General features: G+C 41.6%; 1 protein-coding gene across 1 annotated transcript in view; it reads left to right on the top strand.

Annotated features, from left to right (window-relative positions):
- USP12 (ubiquitin specific peptidase 12) overlaps nt 1–27,690 on the top strand; it is an 82,294-nt gene that overhangs the window by 32,083 nt on the left and 22,521 nt on the right. Inside the window, exons 2-3 of the mRNA XM_082602511.1 lie at nt 4,720–4,800; nt 16,600–16,813. Coding sequence (XP_082458637.1) covers nt 4,720–4,800; nt 16,600–16,813 — 295 coding nt within the window. The remainder of the gene's footprint in view (nt 1–4,719; nt 4,801–16,599; nt 16,814–27,690) is intronic.

Here is a 27,690-nt window from a genome sequence, read left to right as displayed (position 1 = left end):
TTTATACTACAGTGTACCCTTGGTGTACTTTCTGTGGGTTTGAACAAATGTATAATGACATGTATTCATCATTATAGTATCGTACAGAGTATTTTCACAGCCCTAAAAATCCTCTCAGCTCCGCCTGTTCATCCCTCCTTCTCCTTAATCCCTGGCAACCACTGTTGTTTTTTGTTGTTGTTTTGAACTGTCTTCATAGTTACCATTGAGTTTTAAACTTTCAATTAATTTTTATATTTAAAAGTTTTATAATTTTTATATTTAGAAGTTTTATTTGGTTCTTTAAAAAAATCAGCTTAGGCTTTAAATTCTCATCTTTGTTCTTATAATCAAGCTTTTGCTATTTCTTTGCACATATTAAGCATTTGTTTTATATCATGTCTGAAATAGTCCTGGTATTTAATATATTGAATCTCATTCTGCCATCTGTGCTTCTGCTGGCTTTTACTCGTGGTGCTTTGTTTTTCTGTTTTTCTGTGTATGTGTGATTTTTGATTGTGAACTCAAATCTCTTGGAGTTATATTTGTGGGAATTCTTCGAGGGGTGGATTGAATTTGTCTTCGAGAGTGAGTTTGTAATTCCGTTGGTTGCTAGTTGTAGGGTGGAAGAGGGCACTGTCAACTCAGGACCTCTTTGAATTACATTTTCTGCCTGATTTTGTTTGTTTGTTTGTAAGATCGTATAGCACGTGTGAATTTGGGTCACAAACTTTGATTAGGGCCAGCTTGTCGTTATGACTGTTGGGAAGATATTTATCATCTCGCCCACTCCCACACCAAGGACAAGTCAGGCAGGTTTCATTGCTGTCTCCTTCTGTGGTGCAAGGTTATTTCTTGTTCCCCCTTAGCTGAAGACATAGCCCTCTTGGGTTCACTGTCATGCTGGGGTCTTCTGCTGGCCTCCCTGTCTTTGGTGGGCCCTAAGCTTCAGCACCTGGTTACCATGTTCTGTTCCATCCAGCTGTCAGAGTAGGGTGCACAGGTCACTAGTGTTGGCAGGTGACCTCCATGTAAAATCTATCTTTGGCATTTGCTTATCTCCCAGGGTTCTCCCATGGCTTCGTTTTTTGGTTTCTGCAGATTCCTTATTTTCTCACCAGCTCAGTAAATTATTATTGTTTTAATTAAAAAATTCATTCACCTTTTGGTTGTTTTCATCAGGAGGGTCACGAATATCTAATTACTTCTTCTTGATGAATTTGTAGTAATAGGTCCTGAGTCTAAAATAATCTTATGTAAGTTACAAAACTGGAGACAGAACAGTCAGGATGTCTTCTTCCTTCTGAGCGTGCTGTGTTCTCAGACAAAACAAATGAATCCTGTTCCTCACGAAAGCTTTAGAGCAGAAATTCCTAACTGAGAACACCAACATTTCTTCCCTTTATCCCAGTAAAGAATCGTGATTTCATAAAGCATTGTTAATTGCAGTAGGGTCATATTTCTCAAGTGTGGGGATGCAAGGCTGTTCAGAGCCATTACTATTGGATGTTGACTTGTTCTAGGCTCAATTTAAATCTTGCGGTGCTTGACTGACTGTTGTTTGACATGATAGGGTGTGTCAGCCTTCAATAAAATCTTCAAGGGATGATGTTTGAGAACTCTGGTAAACGTACTAAAAATTGTGTGGCAAGTTTTCGGCTTTGTGGTGTTTTTTCACCAGTTATATCTAACTGTAGTATTGAAAACACTTAAATTAAAAAAAAACACTCATCGGAAACTGGATTGCTTTGTCTACACTTTGCCTTTGTAGTTAGCATTTGGCTAGAGGTAGGCATGTGCTCTGGTCGTTTCTGCAAGGAAGTCTTGAATTCCTGCCGTGGGGCTATCCTCCTGTAGTTCACAGAATCCTCTCTGCCGCGTCACTATGCTGTACTGAGGTATAGTTTACTGTGCTGTGCCTTGCTTTAGACCTGTCGCCAGGCAAATTCTGTTCTCTCTGTACTGTCCGTTTCCATCTGCTGCCCTTGCTGTATCTGCAGCCACAATCCCTCCCTGTCAAACCGTGTTGCTCGGCATGTGTCGGTTGGCTTAGAATTCCCTGGAGCTTTGTGTTACTACAGTAGTGTCCTCAGAAGTGTCGATAAAAGTGATTGGAAATATGACAGAATGTTAAGTTAGAAGACACTTCAGAAATTACCTGATCTTCGGCTGTGAAAACCTAAGTTTGTGTAAAGGCTTACTTGAAAACCCAACAGATAAGCTTAGAGCTGGGGGTTTGGAAAATTGCTGAGGAGACTGGCCCTTTTATTTTGCAAATAAAAATTCTTAAATTACCAGAAAGGTTAATGACAGTGGTCTGAGTTTCCACTTCATCGCACTTAACCTCCTCCTCAATCCAGCCTCGTTGGATTATGGTTCTGCTGGTGGTTCGGCTTTTGGGGAGTATTATGAGGGTTCTTCCAGGGGCCGTGTTGTGGAGTTGGCCCGATTGGGGAGATGATCTGTTTTTTTTTATGAAGCTTCCTCATTTTCTCCTTCTGATTTTTGTTTCCTTCTCTTGTTATTTCTTAGCTATTGCATGGAGCCGGTCATATTTATTAATATTACTGGCCAGTGAGAGTAGCTTTTCTTCCCCTTGGAATTGAAGGGAAGGGAGAGAAGAGAAGCGGCATTTACGGACACCGGCTCATGTACAAGGCACAGCCAGATGCGTTTACAAAAGCTTCAACTCAGTTTATTCGTAGCCACTCTGTAAAGTAGTTGGTGCCATTTCCCTCTTACCCTTAGGAACTTGAGGCACGGAGAAGCTAAGAACTTGAATCGTAGTCAAAACTACCCTGAGGCCAGGATGGGTGGGGGAAGGGCTTTCTGAGCAGCGCCTGGAAGCGTGTAGGGACACCAGTGGGACATGGGGTGGTCAGAGCACACGGGTGTGGCATGCGATCGGTGTTACAGCGGAGAATGCTCACGTGGTGTTCTGTTCTTGCTTCATCCCGAGGGCCAGAAATGCTTTCCCCAGGTACGTGTACTGGCATTTTATTGTCCCGAGTACATAGATGCATGAGGTTGTACTTTGGATAATAGCACCTTTTCTTGTCTTTTTTGTGTGTGTGTGGGAAAGGGGTTATACTCATTTGAATACACCAATATCAGTTTAAATTCTTACATCTGGCTTAGTGATAGTTTTCAACATACCTGAGGAAATTCTGTGACAAGATACTTGAGCTTGCGGGGGCGGAGAGTGGGCTTGTAGCCTTCCACCAGGACGGTTCTGTTCAGTAGATCCTGAAGTTGCTGTAATAACTGAATTTCATGTCGTTATAAAACAGTTCATGGAGGGCCAAATTTAGAAATAAATAGTATCTGTGAACCAGTGACTGTGTCGGGGATTTATAGAAAGCCGAATAGTAATTCCTAAATTAAAAAAATAAAGACAGTATCATGTATGTATACAAGTGCTGGATGGCTGGAGGGCGTTTTAGAGGAAATGTCTCATTTTGGTGGAACTCGACGACCAACCCACCCGGTCCCTTTCATCAGCACTTATTTCAGGCCTGGACCGTCAGGAAGTTGAAGAGGCGTCGTCTGACAGAGATCTGGGCTTCCCAGGCTCAGGAAACAGCAGGGGCGGGCTATGGGCACCTGGTGGTGTTGACCGTGGTCGCACCCTTGGGGAGGCATGGTGTGTGTGTCGTGTTCTCATCTTGTGTGCAGCTCCGCAGGGTGGTGGTGGGCTGTTTTGTGAGTAGTATCAGTTGTATTTGTCTAGTAGTGTGTGTTCTTGGGAATTTCCAGGTAGACTTATGCAGAGTTACTATGTTTTCGGAATTGCTTTTACTTCCCTTTCAGGCTACGTCTTGAGCCCATTTGCTAGTGTGTGCTGGTGCTCAGGGCCTGTGTGCTGCCCACCACTTCCCCCGACTCCCCGTCCCTTTTCCTTCAGAGACCTCAGATGCACAGAATTGAGTCGGTCGTATTCCTGAGACCATGACACACAGTTATTGTTTGAGCAAGGCCCCTCTTTTGTTGGGCTTTATTTTATTTTTTCCTTTGTGTCCTTCACCCTGCAGTTCCACATCCCGGCCCTCTTCTTCCAGCCCTACTCAAGTGTGTTTCATGTACATTCTTCCAGCCCGTTTGCCATGTACTGTTTTATATATATATGCGGTAGTGGTCTATGTTGATCTCGTTTTTACTTTGTTTACTTAATATTATGTTTTTGACAAATATCCATGTTTCTGTATGTAAATCTAGTTCATTTATTCTGACTGCTACATAGTATGCTGTCAATTTATAGACCATCTAGATTGCAGTCAGCTGTGCAGTCGTCAGTGACGTTTCAGCAAACGTCCTTGTCACCTTTAATTCTGTGTGAGAATTTTCCAGGTATATACCTCTGAAAAAGTGTTAGGTCACTGAATATATGCATATTTAATTTCACAAAATTTCAGCTCTCTGAGATGGCTGCTCTGAGATTACACTCCTGTTAGACCATGTAACACAGCAGGGGCTCTCATCCATTACTTAAAACAAGGAACAGGATTTGATATAATTCCTTGATCCAGGCTTTGTCCATGAGAATGTTCCTGCAAACTAGTTTTCGGTCATATTATTAAAAGCCTTTATTCTTCACTCTCACCCTTTATTTTCTTTCCATAATGTTAGGTAGTTATAGGGAACAAGAAAATTATTTTAAGGGTTTCTCTGTAATGTGTATATAATTGTGACGGTATTGGGAAAATACTGTAAATACTAAGATTTCTGTTTTTCATTTTATAGGGCGCCAATGCCTCGGCATTAGAGAAAGAGATTGGTCCAGAACAGTTTCCAGTCAATGAGCACTATTTTGGATTAGTCAACGTAAGTATCTGTTGATACGTAGCCTTCAAATTATGCTTGGAAGTAGTGTTAAGAATGATGAATGCCGTTCATAATTTATTAAAGGAAATTTGTTCCTTTGTATCAGTAGACTTAATGCCAAGAAACGTGACTTGGGATTTCAAAATTATCTCTAATGGGAGGGAAACAACATTGCCTGAAGTGTTTTTTTTTTTAATTTATTACTTATTTATTATTATTATTATTTTTGGCTGTGTTGGGTCTTTGTGGTGGTGTGTGGGCTTCTCACTGCGGTGGCTTCTCTTGTTGCAGAGCCCGGGCTCTAGGTGCACAGGCTTCAGTAGTTGTGGCTCATGGGCTCTCTAGAGCACAGGCTCAGTAGTTGTGGCGCACGGGCTTAGATGCTCTGTGGCATGTGGGATCTTCCTGGACCAGGCTCGAACCCATGTCCCCTGCATTGGCAGGTGGATTCTTAACCACTGCGCCCCCAGGGAAGTCCCCATTGCCTGAAGTCTTAAGAGTCTTGGAACAGTTTCTAACTTGTCAGCCTTATTTTTTTTCCTATTTTGTGTCAGAATTTTCTCATAACCAAAATTTCACATGGCCTAGACCAAATGATCTCTTTGATTCTTTGAGAATTATTTACGTGTCTAAATATAAGTGGTCCAAATGTACAGATATAAATATAGTTTTGTAAATGCCCCCATGTGTCTATAGCGTCTTTGTCAGTTTGCTTCTGGCGTTGTCCCAGTGGTATAGATTTAAAAGTGTGAAATATAAGAAAAAAACATAGCCTTGCCCTTGTGGAGGTAATCATTGTAATTATACCTTATTAAAACTTTGGAAGAACTTTCTTGAGAGTTTTTAGCTCTTTCCTGAATCTTGAGAAAACACCACAAATCTTTGTTATACAGTTGTCGTGGTAGTTTATGCTGTACTGTATGCACTGTTAGGTGGATCCATGGTGAGTGTTTTAAAATCTGTGTATTGGCGATAATACAGGTAAGAAGGTAAGTTACGTTGAACAGATTGGTGTGTCACTGAGTACTAGCACGTCATTATGTACAGATAGATTTCTTGTGCAGTTTGAGGAGGGCAGTTGCAGTGGTATGTGTGTCTCGCCTTGCTTGGGGACCCTTCTCTGTCTGTGCTGGGCATAAGCTAGTAACACAGGGTCAGCAGTGCCCACCCTCCTCTTCCCCTCCCTGGAGGAGGCCACTCATTAGTCCTTGGGCTATTTTTTCTGGAATGTATCCTTACAGCCTAAATAAGGTACTTATACTGCCATTAAAAAAAAACAAAACTACTGATTCCTGTTTTGGCAGATAAGAAACTTCACTCTCTTTTCTCACCATCCCTGCCCAACTTCACTTTCCCCCGTTCTCCCAATATGGAATTAATCATTGCTTTATTTTTCCATGTCCTAAACTTTCATTTATTCTTCCCAAAGCCTTCAGCAGAACTAAAGAAAGCCAAAAAGACCTTCTCAATATCCGTTTCCACTGAGCCGTGCCTGTCAGGTACCACCCAGCCCCCCGTGCTCCTGCTGTGCAGCCTGTGCCTGGCGACGTCTCTTCCATCGCCCTTCACATTCCCTGCACTTGTCTCCTTTCCTTCATCCCGACTTCTTTCCGGGTTTTTCCTCCCTTGCTTTGTGGAACACCTTCTGTAGATGCTTGTTTAGGAAATGTGCATGGATACAAACTTGGAGGTCTTGTATATTTAAGACTGTTTTGGTTATTGTTAGAGCTAGATATCCATCCTAGGTTACAACCTTCCTTCAGAATTTTTCAGGGCTTACTCCACTGCTTTCTGGCTTCTGTTGATGCTGAGAGGGTGGATGCCATTCTGGTTCTCGATCTCTTATGTACAGGGCTTTTTTTTCCCCCTTTAAAAAGTTTTTGGGCGGCCTTAAGGATATTCTCTATCCACAGTGTTCTGAAATCTCATCCTGTGTCTTGATGGGGACCCTGTTGTGCTGAGTGTTTATGGACCCATTCAGACTGATGATTTATTTCCCTAAGTTGTAAAACATTTCTGATACTATTATTGGGATAATTTTCTTCCTATCATTGTAATTTCTCTGTTTTGTCTTTTTTTGATATGGTTAGTTGTACATTGAAACACTTAGACTGATTCTTTATCTTTCTTATTCTCCCATTTTTGATCATCTGCCTTATTCTACATTTTAGACTATATCTTCAACTTTTTTGTCCAGCTCATTGCATTTTTTATTTCTTAGAATGTTACTTTTTTTTCTTCTCTTGTTTCATGGGGGCAGTATTTTCTGTTCCTTTTCTCGGGATGTCATTTATCGTTTTTGTTGTTGCTGAGGCTTTCTGTTGCTTACTGGATTGCTTCTGAGACCTTGGAGTTTATTCCCCGCGCCCTTTTAAACTTTGGTATCTTTCCTGTTGGAAGCTTTCCTCAAATTGTACTCATCTATAAGGGGGAAATGCTGAAAGGGTGACAGGGGCTTCTTGTGTTGTGGTGGGGCTGCTCTTTCAGTCTGGAGTGGCCCCTGGCGAATGCCCCTCCCTCCCACGGCCCCCATCCCATTTCAGTAGCTGGAGCTGTCTCTCCGGGGCTGTTTATCTTCTGCCGGGAGGCCTCCTCCAGTGCCTGTCTGGCGGGGGCGTTTTTCGGGGTTTTATTTGGTCCTGTTTCCTGCTCGGTGCCTCACTGCTGTCCTTAAGGGTTCTCCACCCAGAGTCTCCTCTTCATCTTTTGTGGAGACTAACCCTGCAGCTGAAGGAAGAGTTGAGTGCCTGGGGGTCTAAATGGTCCTTTTAAAGACTGACGACCAGACTTGTGTTCTCAGAGGTCCCCACCCCACAAAACATCTCTGACCCTTTAGAGGTGAGTCCGTTGTTACCCATTTGTCTCTTAGAGGCATTTGGGCTACTTCTCCTCCGTCCGCCTTCTGTTTTCTGGAAGTTCGCTGGTATCTCTACTCTGTCATTGTCTTCTTTGGCCTTTTGAGTTTTTGCCTGATCTGTTCTTTTACTGTCATTTTATTGGGGTATCATGGGGAGGAGAGTTAAATGAATATATTTAATGTTTCTTGTTTATTGAGCAGTCTGGCCTCTACTTCTAATATCTGAAGTGCTCATACTTACAGAGTTGTCTAGTGATCAGGAGCCTCATTTCAGTTCTGGGGGTGGCAGATCCCAGTCCTTCAGTCTCATTGCCCTTTCTCTGTGGCTGGCTACCACCCTTATTCGGCTCAGCCTCCAAAGCTAATTTGTGTCTTAACTTGTAGAAAAGTTGTGCCCTTTTTAGTGTCCCAGAAGAACCCATTTTCCTTAGAATAGTAGTATGTTCTGTATTGAAGGCTGTTTTCCCTTTACCTTCTCCAGCATAAACATTCCAATCTCCCCATTTTGTGTCTAACTGACTTTTTTGCAGATAACCTCAAAACAAGTAAATGAGTCTTAAAGCTCTATATTATTTTTTCTTCTGCTGATATGTTGTTTTTAATTGGATACCAGTATCCAAATACCAGTGTTGATTGTGTGTAAAAAAACAAAAAAAGTTTCTAAGAAGGTATCATTTTTATTACTTCATGTGCATCTATCTAAATTCAAAAGGTAGGATTTGTATTTCTCCCTGAAGCTGAGTAACCGAGATTCAATAAAACCAAGGAAAGCAGGAATTTCTGATAACAGTTTCTGATCTCTGTGCCTGGTTATTATGATGAAGAATTGAGATCCCTAAGGTAGCCAGGGCTCCAGCTGTGAAAGATTGAGGAACACCTTGAATTATACGCAGAAATAAATTGGTGGTCCGAGTAGATGCAGCAGAACTAGGATAGTGATGAACTTCTTCTTTGATCTGTGCTCTCAGGCTACTTTGCAGCTGTGTTGCGTACCTTTAACCGTTTTCCATAAGCCCTGTTTTCAGCTCTTAAATTGTCATCACCCTTCTCTCTCGTTTCCTTCCCCCTTTTTTCTTTGTAGAGTTATCACACTGTTATAGAGTCCCTTAAAAATTAAGGTTGGAGCTTTGAGCGGTTGGGGAGATGGCTTAGTGAATTGAGAGATGAACATTTTAACATCTTCCTCCTGTCCCTGTGCCTGTCTGCCAAGTAGTTAGTGTTATAAACAACGTGGAAGGTAGCTGCTTTAAGGCACTTGGTGGTTAATCTTCCCTAGCAGTTGGATTCTGTTAAAGTGAGGCACGTGTATATTTTCTTTCCACCAGTCTGTTCTTAGCTAAGTGTACAGGTTCATTTTAATTGCTCTTCCAAAAAGCTAATACTGAAAAGGGTTCCCATTAGATCTGCCTGATTGGATCCCTTTTTGCGACCGACCAGTAAGTGGTAGAATCACTCAGTAGCACTTGCTTTGGGGAAATAGTGTGTGTATTTGGGCAGTTAGAAAATTAGACTTTTTTTTTTTTAATGGAGAAGAGGAAAAAAAACCCCCGAAACCCCACAGTTAATTAATCTACCAGAAAATTCAGAGTGGTTACTCTTCACTTTGTTAATAACAGTCTGTTCTCCATTATTTTCTGTTGTAGATGTTTTTATCTTGGAGGAATATTTTCACAAATGATAGCTTTTATGGCCGTTTACTCTTAATGGTAACTCTGATGCCATCACTGTGATTTGCATAATACATAGAGTGGGGATTTCCTGTTGGGTTAACTCTTGTGAATACGTTAGTATTTCTGATGGTACAGGATGTTAGGAGAGGGGAAATACTGTGTGGCTCGGGGTGCAGAAGCCATCTTGAGGAGGGAGAGGAGCCTTTGGAAGCTTTCTCTTGCTGTGAAATACCCCCCTTACGTGTCTGCTGTTTATAGTCAGCTAAATTCTTTGAAAACAAATTGTTTAATCTGATAAACCAGATTGCCTTTTTCCTTTGTCTTGTAGCTAATGAGTACTTACTTTAGTAAAGTTGATAGTAGTGATTTAGACTAGTAGTATCTCTTTCCTACTTTCTGTGCAGTCTCTCCATTTTTAAAAAATTTTATTGTTATTATTATTTTAGCTGCACTGGGTGTTCGTTGCTGCGCGCGGGCTTTCTCTATTTGCGGCGAGCGGGGGCTACTCTTCGTTGTGGTGCCCGGGCCTCTCACCGCAGTGGGTTCTCTTGTTGCGGAACACTGGCTCCAGGCGCGTGGGCTTCAGTAGTTATGGCTCACGGGCTCTACTAGAGCACAGGCTCAGTAGTTGTGGCGCACGGGCTTAGTTGCTCCGCGGCATGTGGGATCTTCCCGGACCAGGGATCGAACCCTCATCCCCTGCATTGGCAGGCGGATTCCCAACCACGGCGCCAGCAGGGAAGCCCAGTCTCTCCATTTTTAATAGCCTTTTAAAAATCATTTCATTATATGATTTTATTTTAATTTTCTAACACAATAGGTTCCCAAACACAAGTAGGTTTGTGGAGCTAGACTATCTTATAAAAGTCTTTTTAACCTGAATTGCTAGTAGTCACTAGTTGGAACTCTGAATCCAGGGAACGGGGGCCATTATGGAAGAGAGCAAGAAATAAAAATGGAACTTTCCATTTGTAGGTTGTAAAGTTGATTAGGTCTATGTCTCTTGGTTCTGTTTTCTTTTGCATTGGTTTCCTTTTCCTTTAGCTTCTCTCCACCTGATGGCCATCTTATATCATCAGAGATCCCAGACCGTCCATATCAAACCTGACAAAGAACTCTGCCCCAAGGCCTCTGGCCAGATTGGATCCAGTGCCCGACCCTGTTGCAGGGTCTACAAAAGAGCTTGTGACTGACAGTCGTACAGAACTTGCACAGAGAAGTCGGTTCCCGTGAGGAAGCCTGGGGCAGGGGAGCAAGGGAGCGGGGAGGAACAGATGTCCATGAGAATCTGGATTAGGTTCACCTGGCTGCAGAGAGGGGGTGGGTAGGGGCATGTGGGATCTAGACTTATGTAAAACAGGGCCACCTAAACAGATTGTGGTTGGGGGAGGAGGGCCTTCCCGTAGAAGGGAGGGTGTTCACAGGATGGCACCATCGCCAGCCAGTGTGGAGGACTATGGAGCACTTAAACATTTAAAAACATATTTTAAAGGTCATAGTGTTGACATAATTGTGATTACAACTGGTAGTTTCCAAATGAAATATGTAAGATGATTCATTGGGGACCAAAATATGAGCATTTCTAGTGTTTCTTTTTATCTAAAAAGGAAAGATATAGGTTAAGCTTTACTAATTCTTAATAATTGGTTGACACTGGCACCCAGACTACTCTGTCCACGTGTGTAGTGGTCCTGTGTCACTGCAAGTTGCATAGTACCAAAGGCTGACAGTATCACCCCTCCTATTCATTTGTGCTGCCGCAGTCTATTAGGATTCCAGTGTAGACTTAGGGGTGGCAGGATTTAATCTGTTTCAGCTAAGCTAATTCTTCACACGGGACAGACGGCTCCGAAAGGTTGTTTCAAACATAACCACGTGGTGATGAGGTATTCCAGCCAGGCCAGGTTCTTCATGCAGATCATTCATTTGATTCTTTATGAGGTTGTAGAGGTGGGTGCTGTTAGAAATGTCATTTACAGATGAGGAAACCGATGAAGGGAGAGTGGCTTGGTAATTTCCTAGGGTCGGGTAGCAGAACCAGACTGGAACCTAGATAGCTTGGTTTCCGATCCTGTGTGCTCAGTGGCCAGGCTTTGCTGCTACCAAGACAGATAATTACTTAAATGAATTCAAACAAATTTGGTAGTTAGGATCGACTATCTAATACCATAGTTTAGAAAGTAAAGGCTGTCAAGGAGAGAGTCTTTTCCACTTGGACCCATGTATGTATCTTTACGGAGATACCTTTTTCAACTTTTTTTTTTTTTTTGCGGTATGCAGGCCTCTCACTGCTGTGGCCTCTCCCGTTGCGGAGCACAGGCTCCGGACGCGCAGGCCCAGCGGCCATGGCTCACGGGCCCAGCCGCTCCACGGCATGCGGGATCCTCCCGGACTGGGGCACGAACCCACGTCCCCTGCATCGGCAGGCGGACTCCCAACCACTGCGCCACCAGGGAAGCCCCCTTTTTCAACTTTGATATCCCTTAAAACTACATAGCCAAATAACTGAACTGTCAAATCACTCTATTAAAATCTGTAACCCATAGTTTACAAAAAAGCATACTAAGTCTCATTGCTCTTAATAATTTTTAGTGAAAACAAAAAATTAATATAATAATTTGAAATGTTCATCTTAATCACATTTGTTATATTTTAGTGTGCATAATGTAGTACATATATTATTTCTAAACAAATATGCATGTATTAGGGATATGTGCTCAAAATGATCTTATTGATGGGGATATGAGAAATCTTTTTTTTTTTTCAAGACTTAGAGAAAGCAGGGATAGGTCACTGTGTTCAATAAACAATTGAGAAGTCAGTGATCAGACCTTTAATATTTGTTTCCCCTGATTTTAAACCTGGTCATGCCTTTGATCTTCAGAACCAGCTAAAAAAGCACAGGGTAGGTTTCAACCCTATTCAGAAGCAAGAGTGCAGAGGAAATCATCCCGGACAGTCTTTTGCATGAAAGCTGTATACTTGAAGGATATGTTTTTAGGTTTCAGGGACTTCAGTGAAAGTTACTACTAAAAATCAGGGAAATTGAAGGAAAAGCTTCAAAGTTATCAATAAGATTGAAAGTTAGTTTATTCTGGAGAAATAGTAGTAGTTTCAACCTTTAAGTTTTCTTTAATGGGGTGGATGAAGGTAAGTAAAGAAGACCATAATAGAAAGCCTCAAAGATTGGTTGTCATGTTACCTATTGCTTGTAGTCAGAAGATTAGCAGGAGGCTGACTTCAGCATTCTCCACATGCCAGTTCCTTAGCTTATTTTTTTTTTTTTTTTTTTTGCGGTATGCGGGCCTCTCACTGTTGTGGCCTCCCCCATTGCGGAGCACAGGCTCCGGATGCTCAGGCCCAGCGGCCATGGCTCACGGGCCCAGCCGCTCCGCGGCATATGGGATCCTCCCAGACCGGGGCACGAACCCGTATCCCCTGCATCGGCAGGCGGACTCTCAACCACTGCGCCACCAGGGAGGCCCCTCCTTAGCTTATTTTATTTGCTTTTTTATTAGTAGGTCAAGCTTCATCATCATAAATGTTTCTAATATACTGTGAGATGCTGTCTTTTGTTCATTTAACTGCTCTGTGGAAGTTGTTAGAGTTCCCTGTTGTTTATTCTTTAATAAAATGTCCAAATTATGGAGACTGTATCTTCTCTTCAGTTTACAAAGCCATAGTTTGTTGGTCATTGGAGTCATTAGAAGTTGTACAATTACTAGTATTTTTCAGACTAATTAATACTGATTAATTGGTAAGATAATCTTAGTAGTATTGGAGATTCTACTGCAGGTGTACTTAGCCCCTGAATAGGCTTTATTGAAGGATATCCATGGTTGTATTCATGATCAGTAATATGAATGCATCATTGTCATATACTTGTAGCATTTCTCTGGAAAGCCTGTAAACACATCTGTCTTTACGAAATCAGTTCTTGGCTCCGACTAGCAATGTGAACATAGAAGTTGTAAATCTTCGCTGAGTCTGTTGTCTTGTTCCTTTTTTGGGGTATTTAACTTCTTCCTCTGTTCCCTGAGTATCTTGTAAATTCGTAGTTCAATCTAGACCCTTGGTTAAAGTTTGGGGATTTTATTTTGATTTTTAAGGCAAGAATACTTTATAGGAATTGCTACATATTTCTTGGTGCACCACATCACGGGATTTAAAGTTTTGGCTGTTCATTTTGAATGATGCTGGAATGCATTGGGCGTTCAGGTCTGAGCCCCCCATTTTAAAGTTCCCCACCAACCTTTAACCAAATGTTTTAGGTACCCAGGGATAATTATTACCCAATCCATTATTTACAATGATTTCTTCTGGATTTATTAGCCAGAATTATTCTCTAAACAATAACTTTAATGCCCCCTGAAATATGGTTTTTATGAGAAAGGTGGGGTAAAACTTTGATGTTTTCCTTTTTTATATTCTTGTTTACAACTTCCACTGGAGACTAATAAACCACATAGATATTTGTGTAGTTGATGTGCTTTTTAGTCCATTGCAGTAATTCTTTTTGATGAAAGTTGGCTCTTCAAGCCACACAAAAAGATATTCCGGGCTAATCTTGTACATTGTACATTTCCTGTCCATTATGTTGTATAGCCATATCTGTAAGTCACCCTAGTTCCTTTTTGTGGGAAAAGGGTTTTTAGAGGCCACAATCTGGATGCAGGGGAAATTTATTGATGTGGAGGCCTTTTCAGCGCACAGAACCTGAGAACACAAACACACACACACACACACACACACACACACTTACTTTAAGACTTACGAAGAGTCATGAGTTTATACTGCTATTTCTAATTCCAATTTAACTTTAAAGGACTTTTACTCTTCTGATTTTTACTATTGTATCTTTTTTCCTTTACGTTAAAAAATTTGATTACGGGCTTCCCTGGTGGCGCAGTGGTTACGAATCTGCCTGCCAATGCAGGAGACATGGGTTTGAGCCCTGGTCCGGGAAGATCCCACATGCTGCGGAGCAACTAAGCCCATGCGCCACAACTCCTGAGCCTGCACTCTAGAGCCCACGAGCCACAACTACTGAGTCTGTGCGCCACAACTGCTGAAGCCCACGCGCCTAGAGCCCGTGCTCCGCAACAAGAGAAGCCACCGCAGTGAGAAGCCCATGCACTGCAACGAAGAGTAGCCCCCGCTAGCCACAACTCAAGAAAGCCCGCACGCAGCAACGAAGACCCAACACAGCCAAAATTAAATTTTAAAAAAATGTTTTTGATTCCTAGGGGATATTAACATAATTCTTTCCTTGCTTTGTCTTACAGTATATCTTTAGTGGTTTCAAAATAGCAATATCAATGGGTTAATTCTAACAGTGTGAGTACTGAATGCTGTTTTAAGACCTCTTTTTGTTCTTAGATTGTAGTTCAGTAGGCATGGATAGTAAAAATCCTGTGTTTTAAAGTTATTTGAAGTCATTCTTTTTTTTTTTTTAAGCTTTATTTATTTATTTAAAAATTTACTTTTATTTGGTTGTGTTGGGTTTTTTTTGCTGTGCGCAGGCTTTCTCTAGTTGTGGCGAGCGGGGGCTACCCTTCCTTGTGGTGCGGGCTTCTCATTGCGGTGGCTTCTCTTGTTGCGGAGCACGGGCTCTAGGCACATGGGCTTCAGTAGTTGTGGCTTGCGGGCTCAGTAGTTGTGGCACATAGGCTTAGTTGCTCCACAGCATGTGGGATCTTCCTGGACCAGGGCTCGAACCTGTGTCCCCTGCATCGCCAGGCGGATTCTTAACCACTGCACCACCAGGGCAGCCCTCACTCTTTTCTTTACGTAGTTCTACCACCAACTTGTTACACGTCTAGGTCTGATTTATTTCTATTTATTTTCAATTTTAGGAATATATTCTTTCTTTTTCATTTTAATTTAGTTTTTAAAAATATGGGTACAACGTAAACTTTTTATAACCATGTACATGTACAGCAGTCTCACTTTCATTGCTCTTACTCTTTTCCCTTTGTCTATAAATAACCATTTTTATTAGCTTTTGATATATCCTTCCTAGTTTTAAAATATAAGCAAACGTATGCATGTGTTTATGGACATAATTGAAGAGTGCCCGTTCTTCAACACTCTTCTCCACTTGCTTGTTTCTGGTTACTGTATGCCTGACCCCACCCCATGGCAGTTCTCTGAGAATTGTCCTTGTTCCTTGTTTACTCCCCAGGTCCTCAGTGATGGACTTTTAGGGGTTTTATTAGCCAGCTTTGGGAGTCAATGTCTATTAATGGGAAGGAAAAAATGCAAAAAATATTTATTAAACCCTGTGTTATTTTCTCTGTAAAGTAGGATGACTTTCTCCCCTGTTATTAAAGAGAAGGAAACTGAGGCTGAGCGATCAGTCACCTGCTCCAGGCCACGTGGCCAGTGAGAGGTGGGGCTGCAGTTCAGGGTTCAACTCTGGAGCCGAGTCCACGTCCTTCTGACGGATGGAAAATGATGTGACCTGGCATTTCGGCATTTCAGTGGTTGTTAGGCTGTCACGTTGATGACTTTTTCATCTAATATTTCAGAGTATCTTGTTTTTCCTTATTTTTTGTTTTTGTTTATTTTTTGGATGGCACTGAAGAACCTGATAGTAAACCTGACTCTTATGGGTTTTTTTAAAGAATTTTTGAGAGTTACATTTTTAAATGTACAGTATAGAAAATGCTTTGTATACAACCAATACTATCATAACATTGGGAATTGGAAAAGGAATCCTCCAGAAGCCTAAACCTTAACTAATCTCGCTGTTTAAACTATGTAGTTCTTTAACTCAGTTTTAATAAAGGCCAAATTTATTACATGTATTTTTCTTCAGTTTTAACCTGAAACTGATGCCAAGAGCATCCATTTAATGTTAGAATGGGTAATTTGCAGTCAGGACAATTATTTGTACTCTCAGATACCTTTTAAGTTATGAGGATCATCAGTTCCCTATCTTGTCTTTCTCTTCTCTCAGTTTTAGACATAGAAATTCTTTCTCTGAAAAATGTGTTGCCTCGGGCCTCCCTGGTGGCGCAGTGGTTGGGAGTCCGCCTGCCGATGCAGGGGATACGGGTTCGTGCCCCGGTCTGGGAGGATCCCATATGCCGCGGAGCGGCTGGGCCCGTGAGCCACGGCCGCTGGGCCTGCGCGTCCGGAGCCTGTGCTCCGCAGCGGGGGAGGCCACAACAGTGAGAGGCCCGCATACCGCAAAAAGAAAAAAAAAAAAAAAAAAAAAAAAAAAATGTGTTGCCTCAAATTTAACAAAAATGTTTTTTTCTCTTCTAGTTTGGGAATACTTGCTACTGCAATTCAGTTCTTCAAGCACTTTATTTTTGTCGTCCATTTCGGGAAAAAGTTCTCGCGTACAAGAGTCAACCTAGGAAGAAGGAGAGTCTTCTTACGTGCTTAGCAGACCTCTTCCACAGCATCGCTACCCAGAAGAAAAAGGTTGGAGTCATACCTCCTAAGAAGTTCATAACAAGATTACGGAAAGAAAATGGTAATTCTTCTACTTCTTAATGTATTGCTTACATAACAGGAAGATCAGGTGCAACAAGCATCAGCTGAGCATCTTTATGCCTGATGGTGCGTTAGCTGCTGAAAAGCCAGCGGTGATATTCCTGTGTCTAATGCAGTGCCAGTTTAGTGAGGAGACAGTCACAGTGATTACTGTGAGGTGTGATTGCTGTTTGAAGTATGTTGTACAAAGATCAAATACTGTGTGCCAGGAAGTGAGAAATCATAATTTCTTTTTTGCCTGCTTGGCTTTTCTATCAAGAAAAGTTGTGGGTTTTTTTTTTTTTTCTTATTGTTCATTTGTTGTTCTCATAATGCTTTCATGTGTGTTAACTCATTTGATCCTTACGATAACCTGATGAGAGAGCATGTTATTTCCCCCATTTTAGTCATGAAAAAAACAGAAGCTAAAAGAGTTGCCAGGAGTCACACCCCAGGGAGAGGAAAGACCTAACACAATAAAGTAAACTTTCTGGCTTGGTGTAGGTAGTTTTAACTTCACCTCCTGTCCCCACCCCCCTTTTAAAAATAGTTACTGATTGCATCCCACTTCCCTTTTCTCTCTTAAAATACTTTTCATTTAATTTTCATAGCAAGCGCATAAGTTAGACATTACTTCCTCACTTTACATGATGTCACTGGCTCTCAGAGACGTTAATGTCCCCTGTCAAGCCCCACACTTCTTCCTGACATTTGAGCCCAGGGTTCTGTCCAGTGTGGTGTGCTACCTCAGAAGGTTCAGATGGACTCAAGAAACAGGTAGAATTCTGTTTGTTTGGATGTAGGCATTTCAGTCATTGTAGAAATAAAATTGAGTAGTATTTTTTGTTTGATTTGCTATCTATTAAATATAATGATGTGCACAGAAATATGACTTGAGAAGTCTTTAGTGTTGGTTTTTAAACACATCAATGGGGAGGCCTGCCCTTAAGTCAGTTGACACTGTTCATTATCACATGAATTGAGATGAGCATGGGTCATATCTCGTTCCCTAAAACATATGAAGATGCTGAAATAATACGGCTCTAGGTTACTACTCTTGAATCTGATACCTATGTTAAAGATTTTGTTCATTCTCTCCATATACAAATATAGATCAGTTGATTAATTGATCACAAAAACACATGTTTTTTGTGTTCCCCTGACTAAAGCTAAACCTACTTACCTTCTTGAATTACAGATGTGTATAGTATCTTCCGTTGGTAAGAAAGCCAAGTACAACTCTGTTAGAATGTGGACTGAGTGACTCAAGTCTTCTCAGAGAGTCTTTTTGTCTGTGTTGGTAGTAAACTTAGAAAATGTCGTCCTGGTAGAAAACTCATGTACTGCTAACCCGTGAACAACGTGGGTTTGGACTGCGCTGCTTCACTTACATGAGGATTTTTTTCAATAGTCAATACTATTAACACTGCAGCATCTGCAGTGGCTTGAATCCACAGGTGCGGTCCAGGTACAGAGGAACCACGTATACAGGGGGCCAACTGTGAGTTATATGTGGATTTTCAGCTGTGCAGAGGGTCACCTCTCCTAACCCCTGCTTTGTTCAAGGGTCAGCTGTACATGATAATTGAACATGCCATCCTTTCTCAGTGATTTTGTTAGTATTTTAGAAATGTTCAACATCGGAAACATAAACTTATACAGAATGCATATTATTTTCCTTTTCGTGTAATAGTACATTTTCCTTGACCTTATTGTTTAGTAATATATCGCATGTATTCTGTCTTAGTTTGGGCTACTCTAACAAAAATACCATAGACTGGGTGGGTTAAACAATAAACATTTATTTCTCACAGTCTGGAGGCCAGGCATTCCAGGGTTAAGGTGCTGGCAGATTCACTGACGGGTGAGGGCTGTCTTCCTGGTTTGCAGACAGCCACCTTCTCGCTGTGGCCTCTTACGGCGAAGAGAGAGGGAGAAGCAAGCTCTCTCGAGTCTAAGAGCACTATTCTCAGCCCTTAAGACCTAAATGACATCCCAAGGGTCCCATCTCCAAATAGCATCATACTGGCGATTAGGGTTCCATCATATGAATTTGGAGAGGGGCAGGTGCATGCAGTCCATAACAGTATCGTTACATGAACAATGATTTTTAAATTTAGATCAACTCTCCTGCTGAACGCAGAGTCCACGTTTCTGTGTTTTGAAAGCTCTTTGTGGTTCAATACTTGCAGCTTTATATGTTGGCTTATCAAAGCTGGGATATCTTTCCGGTATTTGTTATTTCTTAGTAGTTCAATTTTTTTGAATTTTTTTGAGTGTTTAGGCAGAGTCAGTTGATACACAATAGACTTCTTAATTACTTTGTTGAATGAAATTGATTCCAGAATGAATATTCCAAACCCATCTTTTCATAAGCTTTGTTTCATTTTTCTGTACCTCAGAAATAATATTTAATAGACAAGCATATTTATTACATGATGTTTCTGGCTTTTGTAAATATGTTTTGATTTTTGGCTTTTGACTTTTTTCCCGCTAATTAATGTAGAGGAGAGCATGCAAATCAAAGAAGATTTAATAAATATCCATTGCATAACTCTAGTGAGATTTTATTGACTGATTTGTTTTAAATCTCTGGAAAGTGTATTACCTATTTCAATATCTCCACTAACTTTCATTGTTGGAGTGTTCTTTTTTCTTCATATTAGTTTATTGATTATACACTCTTTTTTTTTTTTTTTTTTTTTTTTTGCGGTACGCGGGCCTCTCACTGCTGTGGCCTGTCCCGTTGCAGAGCACAGGCTCCAGACGCACAGGCTCAGCGGCCATGGCTCAACGGGCCCAGCCGCTCTGCGGCATGTGGGATCTTCCCGGACCAGGGCATGAACCTGTGTCCCCTGCATCAGCAGGTGGACTCTCAACCACTGTGCCACCAGTGAAGCCCCTCATTGTAGTTTTGATTTGCATTTCCCTAATAATTAGTGATGTTGAGCGTCTTTTCATGTGCCTCTTGGCCATCTGTATGTTTTCTTTGGTGAAATGTCTATTTAGGTCTTCTGCCAATTTTTTAATTGAATTGTTTGTTTTTTTGATATTGAGCTCCATGAGCTGTTTGTATATTTTGGAGATTAATCCTTTGTTGTTCATTTGCAATATATTCTCCTATCCTGAGGGTTGTCTTTTTGTCTTGTTTATGGTTTCCTTTGCTGTGAAAAAGCTTTTAAGTTTAATTAAGTCCCATGTGTTTATTTTTATTTCCGTTACTGTAGGAGGTGGGTCAAAAAAGATATTGCTGTGGTTTATGTCAAAGAGTGTTTTTCCTATGTTTTCCTCTGAGGGTTTTATAGTGTCTGGTCTTACATTTAAGTCTTTAATCCATTTGGAGTTTATTTTTGTGTATGGTATTAGGGAGTGTTCTAATTTTGTTCTTTTACATGTAGCTGTCCAGTTTTCCCAGCGCCACTTATTGAAGAGGCTGTCTTTTCTCCATTGTATGTTCTTGCCTCCTTTGTCATAAATTAGGTGCCCATATGTGCGTGGGTTTATCTCTGGGCATTCTATCCTGTACCATTGATCTATATTTCTGTTTTTGTGCCAGTACCATACTGTCTTGATAACTGTAGCTTTGTAGTATAGTTTGAAGTTGGGGAGCCTGATTCCTCCAACTCCATTTTTCTTTCTCAAGGTTGCTTTGGCTCTTCGGGGGTCTTTTGTGTTTCCATATGAATTGTAAAATTTTTTGCTTTAATTCTGTGAAGAATGCCATTGGTAGTTTGATAGGGATTGCATTGAATCTGTAGATTGCTTTGGGTAGTATAGTCATTTTCACAATGTTGATTCTTCCAATCCAAGAACATGGTATATTTCTCCATGTGTTATGTCATCTTTGATTTCTTTCATCAGTGATTTATAGTTTTCTGAGTACAAGTTTTCACCTCCTTAGGCAGGTTTATTCCTAGGTATTTTATGCTTTTTGTTGTGATGGTAAATGGGATTGTTTCCTTAATTTCTCTTTCTGATTTTTCGTTGTTGGTGTATAGGAATGCCAGAGATTTCTGTGCATTAATTTTGTATCCTGCAACCTTACCAGATTCATTGATTAGTTCTAGTAGTTTTCTGGTGGCATCTTTAGGATTTTCTATGTATAGTATCATGTCATCTGCAAACAGTGTTACTTCTTCTTTTCCAGTTTGTATTCCTTTTATTTCTTTTCCTTCTCTGATTGCTGTGGCTAGGACTTCCAAAGCTATGTTGAGTAAGAGTGGCAAGAGTGGACATCCTTGTCTTGTCCTGATCTTAGTGGAAGTGCTTTGTTTTTCACCATTGAGTATGATGCTTGCTGTGGGTTTGTCATATATGGCCTTTATTATGTTGAGGTAGGTTCCCTCTATGCCCATTTTCTGGAGAGTTTTTATCATAGATCGGTGTTAAATTTTGTCAAAAGCTTTTTCTGCATCTACTGAGATGATCATATGATTTTTATTCCTTAATTTGCTAATGTGGTGTATCCCATTGATTGATTTGCATACACGGAAGAATCCTTGCTTGCATCCCTAGGATAAATCCCACTTGATCATGGTGTATGATCCTTTTAGTGTGCTGTTGGATTCTGTTTGCTAGTATCTTGTTCAGGATTTTTGCATCTATGTTCATCAGTGATATTGGTCTATAATTTTCTTTTTTTGTGATACCTGTTTCTGGTTTTGGTATCAGGGTGATGGTGGTTTCATAGAATGAATTTGGGAGTGTTTCTCCCTCTGCAATTTTTTGGAAGAGTTAGAGAAGGATGGGTATTAGCTCTTCTCTAAATGTTTGATAGAATTCACCTGTGAAGCCATCTGGTCCTGGACTTTTGTTTGTTGGAAGATTTTTAATTGCGGTTTCAATTTCATTACTTGTGATAGGTATGTTTATTATTTCTAATTCTTCCTGGTTCACTCTTGGAAAATTGTACCTTTCCAAGAATTTGTCCATTTCTTTGTGGTTGTACATTTTATTGGCATATAGTTGTTTGTAGTAGTCTCTTATAATCCTTTGTATTTCTGCAGTGTCAGTTGTGATTTCTCCTTTTTCATTTCTAATTTTATTGATTTGTGTTCTCTCCTGTTTTTTCTTGATGAGTCTGTCTAAGGGTTTATCAGTTTTGTTTATCTTCTCAGAGAACCAGCTTTTAGTTTTATTGATGTTTGCTGTTGTTTTCTTCATTTCTGTTTCATTTATTTCTGCTCTGATTTTTATGATTTCTTTCCTTCTACTGACTTTGGGTTTTCTTTGTTCTTTCTCTAGTTGTTTTAAGTCTGTAGGGTTAGATTGTTTACTTGAGATTTTTCTTGTTTCTTGAGGTGAGATTGAATTGCTATAAACTTTCCTCTTAGAAGTGCTCTTGCTGCATTCCATAGGTTTTGGGTCGTCATGTTTTCATTGTCATTTGTTTCTATGTATTTTTTAATTTCTTCTTTGATTTCTTCAGTGATCTGTTGGTTATTTAGTAGCGCACTGTTTAGCTTCTGTGTATTTGTGTTTCTTACAGTTTTTTTCCTGTAATTGATTTCCAGTCTCATAGCATTGTGGTCAGAAAAGATGACTGATACGATTTCAACTTTCTTAAATTTTCTGAGGCTTGATTTGTGACCCAAGATGTGATCTATCCTGGAGAATGTTCCCTGTGCACTTGAAAAGAAAGTGTATTCTACCACTTTTGGGTGGAATGTTCTATAAATATCAATTAAATCTATCTGGTCTGTTGTGTCATTTAAAGCTTGTATTTCCTTATTTATTTTCTGTTTGGATGATCTGCCTACTGTGTAAGTGGTATGTTAAAGGACCCTACTATTATTGTGTTACTGTTGATTTCTCCTTTCATGGGTGTTAGCATTTGCCTTATGTATTGAGGTGCTCCTATGTTGGGTGCATAAACATTTATAATTGTTACATCTTCTTCTTGGATTGATCCTTTGATCATTATGTAGTGTCCCTCCTTATCTCTTGTAACAGTCTTTATTTTAAAGTCTATTTTATCTGATACGAGTATTGCTACTTCAGCTTTCTTTGATTTCCATGTGCATGGAATATCTTTTTCCATCCCTGCACTTTCAATCTGAAGTGGGTCTGAAGTGTCCCTAGGTCTGAAGTGGGTCTCTTTTTTTTTTTTTTTTTTTTTAAATACATTTATTTATTTATTTTTAGTTGCGTTGGGTCTTTGTTTCTGTGCGAGGGCTTTCTCTAGTTGCGGCGAGCGGGGGCCACTCTTCATCGCGGTGCACGGGCCTCTCACTATCGCGGCCTCTCTTGCTGCAGAGCACAGGCTCCAGACGCGCAGGCTCAGTAGTTGTGGCTCACGGGCCCAGTCGCTCCGCGGCATGCGGGACCTTCCCAGACCAGGGCTCGAACCCGTGGCCCCTGCATCGGCAGGCAGACTCTCAACCACTGCGCCACCAGGGAAGCCCTGAAGTGGGTCTCTTGTAGACAGCATTTATATGGGTCATGTTTTTGTATCCATTCAGTCTGTGTCTTTTGGTTGGGGCATTTAATCCACTTACATTCAAGGTTATTATTGATATGTATGTTCCTATTACCATTTTCTTAATTGTTTTGGGTTTGTTTTTTTGGGTCTTTTTCTTCTCTCGTGTTTCCTGCCTGGAGAGGTTTCTTTAGCATTTGTTGTGAAGCTGGTTTGGTGGTGCTGAATTCTGTTAGCTTTTGCTTGTCTGAAAAACTTTTGATTTCTCTGTTGAATCTGAATGAGATCCTTACTGGGTAGAGCAATCTTGGTTGTAGGTTTTTCTCTTTCCTTACTTGAAGTATATCCTGCCACTCCCTGCTGGCATGTAGAACTTCTGCTGAAAAATCAGCTGATAACCTTATGGGGATTCCTTTGTATGTTATTTTTTGTTTTTCCCTTGCTTCTTTTAATATTTTTTCTTTGAATTTAATTTTTGTTATTTTGATTAGTATGTGTCTTGGTGTGTTTTTCCTAGGGTTTATCCTTTATGGGACTCTCTGTGCTTCCTGGACTTGGGTGACTATTTCCTTTCCCATGTTAGGGAAGTTTTGGACTCTAATCTCTTCAAATATTTTCTCAGACCCTTTCTTTTTCTCTTCTGGGACCCATATAATTTGAATGTCAGTGTGTTTAGTGTTGTCCCACTCGTCTCTTAGGCTGTCTTCATTTCTTTTCATTCTTTTTTCTTTACTCTGTTCCACAGCAGTGAATTCCAGCTTTCTGTCTTCCAGGTCACTTATATATTCTTCTGCCTCAGTTGTTCTGTTATGGATTCCTTCTAGTGTATTTTTAATTTCAGTTACTGTGTTGTTCATCTCTGTTTGTTTGTTCTTTAGTTCTTCTAGATCTTTGTTAAACATTTCTTGTATTTTCTCAATCCGTGCCTCCATTCTATTTCTGAGATTCTGGATCATCTTTACTATCATTACTCTGAGTTCTTTTTCAGGTAGATTGCCTATTTCCTCTTCATTTATTTGGTCATGTAGGTTTTTACCTTGCTCCTTCATCTGTGACATATTTTTTGTCATCTCAGTCTTTTTTTTTTTTTAATAAGTGGGATTGTGTTTCTGTCTTACTGGTTGTTCGGCTTGAGGCTTCCAACACTGGAGTTTGTAGGCTGTTGGGTAGAGCTTGGTCTTCGTGCTGCGATGAGGACCTTTGTGAGACCTCACTCCAATGAATATTCCCTTGGGTCTGAGGTTCTCTGTTAGTCCAGTGGTTCGGACACAGAGCTCCCACCACAGGAGCTTCAGCCAGACCCCCCGCTCGTGAACCAAGATCCCACAAGCCATGTGGGGTGGCAAAAAAAAAAAAGAGAGAAAACAATAACAAAGTAAAAGATAGAATTAGAGTAGGAAACTAACATATGTTAGAAAGACTATAAAAATAAAAATATAGATGAATCAACAACCGGAAGGTACATCAGTACCACAATAGTAAAAAAAAGAGGAGGAGGGAAAAGGAAAAGAAAAGAAAGAAAAGGAGAAAAAACAGGAGGAAAAGCCCTTGGCTGTAGAGGGCAGGGCCTAAGCAAGGATGAGGTTTGGGTGGTGGGCGGGGCCTATTCTTAGGACCCACAGGGCTGGAAAAGGCCATGGGAGCTATGGGGGCTGGGGCTTAGGCTCAAGGAACAGAAGGGGCCCAGGCGTGCCCCCCACCCATGGTCTCAGAGGGCAGGGGATCTCACCTGGGAGCCCAGCAGGCTTTCTGGGCTCGAGTGGGCAGGGCAAACGCCCTCCTCTCCTCTCCTGCTCCTCCCACCTGCCTCTCCTGTTCTCCCTCAGCCTCCCTCCTATGCCCTCGGGACCAGTGTGGCCAGGGGGAGGAGTGGGCCCTGGAGGGCAGAGGACCGGCCTGGGAGCTCAGCAAGCTCCCCAGGCCGAGTGCACGGGGCAATCACCCTCTGCTCCTCTCCTGGTCCTCCTGGAGGGCCCCTTCCGCCTGCCTCTCCTGATCTCCCTGGCTTCCCTCCTATGTCCCCAGGACCCACGAGGCCTGGAGGGGGTTTGGAGCGGGGGCACCAGCCTAGGAGCTTAGCAGGCTCCCCGGCCCAAGTGGGCCAGGCTATCGCCCTCTGTTCCTCTCCCGCTCCTCCCGAAGGGCCCCCCCCCGCCTGCCTCTCCTGATCTCCCCGGCCTCAGGGGCTCCGATCCTGTCTGGCTTCCACTTTTCCTCCCCCTTCAGTCCCCCGACGTCCTACCGGTTCACTTGGGGGTTCCTTCCGTCTCCTTGGGCGTCAGGGTCCCCATCAGTGGCTGGCAGGCACCCTAGTTGGGAGATGCTAACTCAGCATCTTCCCACAGCGCCCCTTTAGAATGTATTTTCTGGAGTGTTCTTAAATCAATCTCCTTCCATGTTATGTTAAAAACTTCCCATTCTGTATTCCCAGTGGATGTTAGCTCTATATTGTTTTAACCACTATTGCTTTATATCACTAATCATTTAGATATCCCTTGGAAAGAATCTAGTTTAATTTCAGTCATGGATTTTTGTTTTTACATTTTTAATTTCTGTTACCTAATCACAGCAGAAGACACTGTGGCACGGTGCTCCTACACGTGGTGTGACAGCACTTGCTACATATGTATGTTGTCTTTGACGACAGGGAATGTTTGCATTGCATGAATGATCATGTGCTTAGTCCCTACTGGGTTCCAGGCACTGTGCAGGAATTAGGGGTGATGAAATAATACAAGCCTCTGCCCTCACGGGGCTGACATTCTAGCGAGAAAGACAGACAAACAGTTACGTAAGATAATGTGTCATCGCTACAAATAAAAGTAAGCAGGGCAAGGCGGTAGAGGATGAGGGCGTTGATAAGTGACGTGAGAGCAGAGATGTGAAGTGAGAGACAAGTCATTTGAAGATCAGAAGCAGGGTTGTTCCAAGCGGGTGGAACAGAAACTGCAGTTGCCCTGAGTGCTTGAAGGACAGCAAGAAAACTACTGCAGCTCGAGTGGAGTGAGATGAAGCTCAAGTCAGAGAGAAAGAAGGGCCAGGCAGCTCCCGGTTTATTGTGAAAGCCACGGAGGCCCCTGGGGGGCTCCGCTCTGCATCAGAAGGTCCCCTGGCTGCCGGGGGCCTGGCGGCGGGAAGGGGCGCCCGTGGGCAGCGCGAGGAGAAGCACGGCGACCGGCCGGGAGGCCCCTGCGGTCACGGAGGTAGGAGACGAAGCCGTCTGCTTATGATGATTGACTCCTGTCCGCTCTCCCTTGTTTAGAAGAACTAACACACAGGTTGGTGACCTGACTTACCGAGAGTTGACTCAGCTGGATCATCTAAGGAGGACTTGAAGTCAGGCCAGCTGGCTCGAGGCAAAGTGCATTCTTCACACTGTTGTTCGGGGCCAAGTTTATTCTTCTCATGTCGTCTTAGCTGTTTCAACCCCTGTTATCTGTTCCTTCATTCATTCACTCAAGAAATGTCAGGCACATCCACTGTGTGGCAGTCCTGTTCTGAGTGCTGCGGATACAGCAGTGGATGCAGTCGGAAGGCGCTGTTCTCAGGGAACCTGTGTGTACACAGCAGCGTTGCAGGTACTATGGAGAGACACAGATACGAAAATATAAACACAGATTCGAGTATTCGTCTTCCTCAAGCGAGGAAATAACTAGCTGTTCACAAATAACAGCTATTGAATAGATTTTAGTAAATAATTTCTCATATTCATTCATCCTTTTTCTCCAAAAGAGCATGAAAGATATTTTGTATGATGAAAAGCTGTAGCTATTTCTGAATTATGAAGAAAACTTACTTTTAGGCAGTGATTCAGTTTACCTCTTTTATATTTTTGTATTGATGTTACAGCTGTACCAGGACTTCGATAGCTTATACGTTTCATATACGTTTATTTAGTATTGACATTGTCTGTCTCTCCCGCTAGACTGTCAGTTCCTCAGTGTCGGGACCCATTTGTTTCTATGCACCTTTGTAGTCCGAGGACTTAATCCAGTTCCTGGCACATCGGGGACGCTTACTAGATATTTGTTGGATGAGTGAATGAATGAGTGAATTTGTTTAATTTGCCAAAGCAAGTTTGAGGCCCGCCTTGCCCATTATGCTGCTTTGCAGAGAAGAAAGCCACCCATAAGAAAGCTAAGAGTTTAGAAATTAAATATAATACAGTTTACAGGGATTGTCGTGAGGCCATTTAGTTGATGATGTTCGGATGTTTATGTGGTCTTGGTTGATGTTTAAAACTACAGTGGCTGCTCTTAGTTTAGACTCTGCAAAGTTCTGGTATGTTCCGTTTACTATGTTTATAGAAAATGGACTATAATATTTAAAATATTTTAACAAAATAGAGTATTTTCTGATTTGCTTTGCATCTCATTTGTAGAGCATTCAGGTCAATTGAGGTTTTTCTTTGAATATGATGTCATTGTTCTGTATTAAAGGAACATCCCCCCAAAAAAGAT

The sequence above is a fragment of the Mesoplodon mirus genome, assembly GCF_964341445.2.
Source record: "Mesoplodon mirus genome assembly, chromosome: 17".
NCBI lineage: Eukaryota > Metazoa > Chordata > Mammalia > Artiodactyla > Ziphiidae > Mesoplodon > Mesoplodon mirus.
This window is presented reverse-complemented; position numbering and strand designations above follow the sequence as displayed.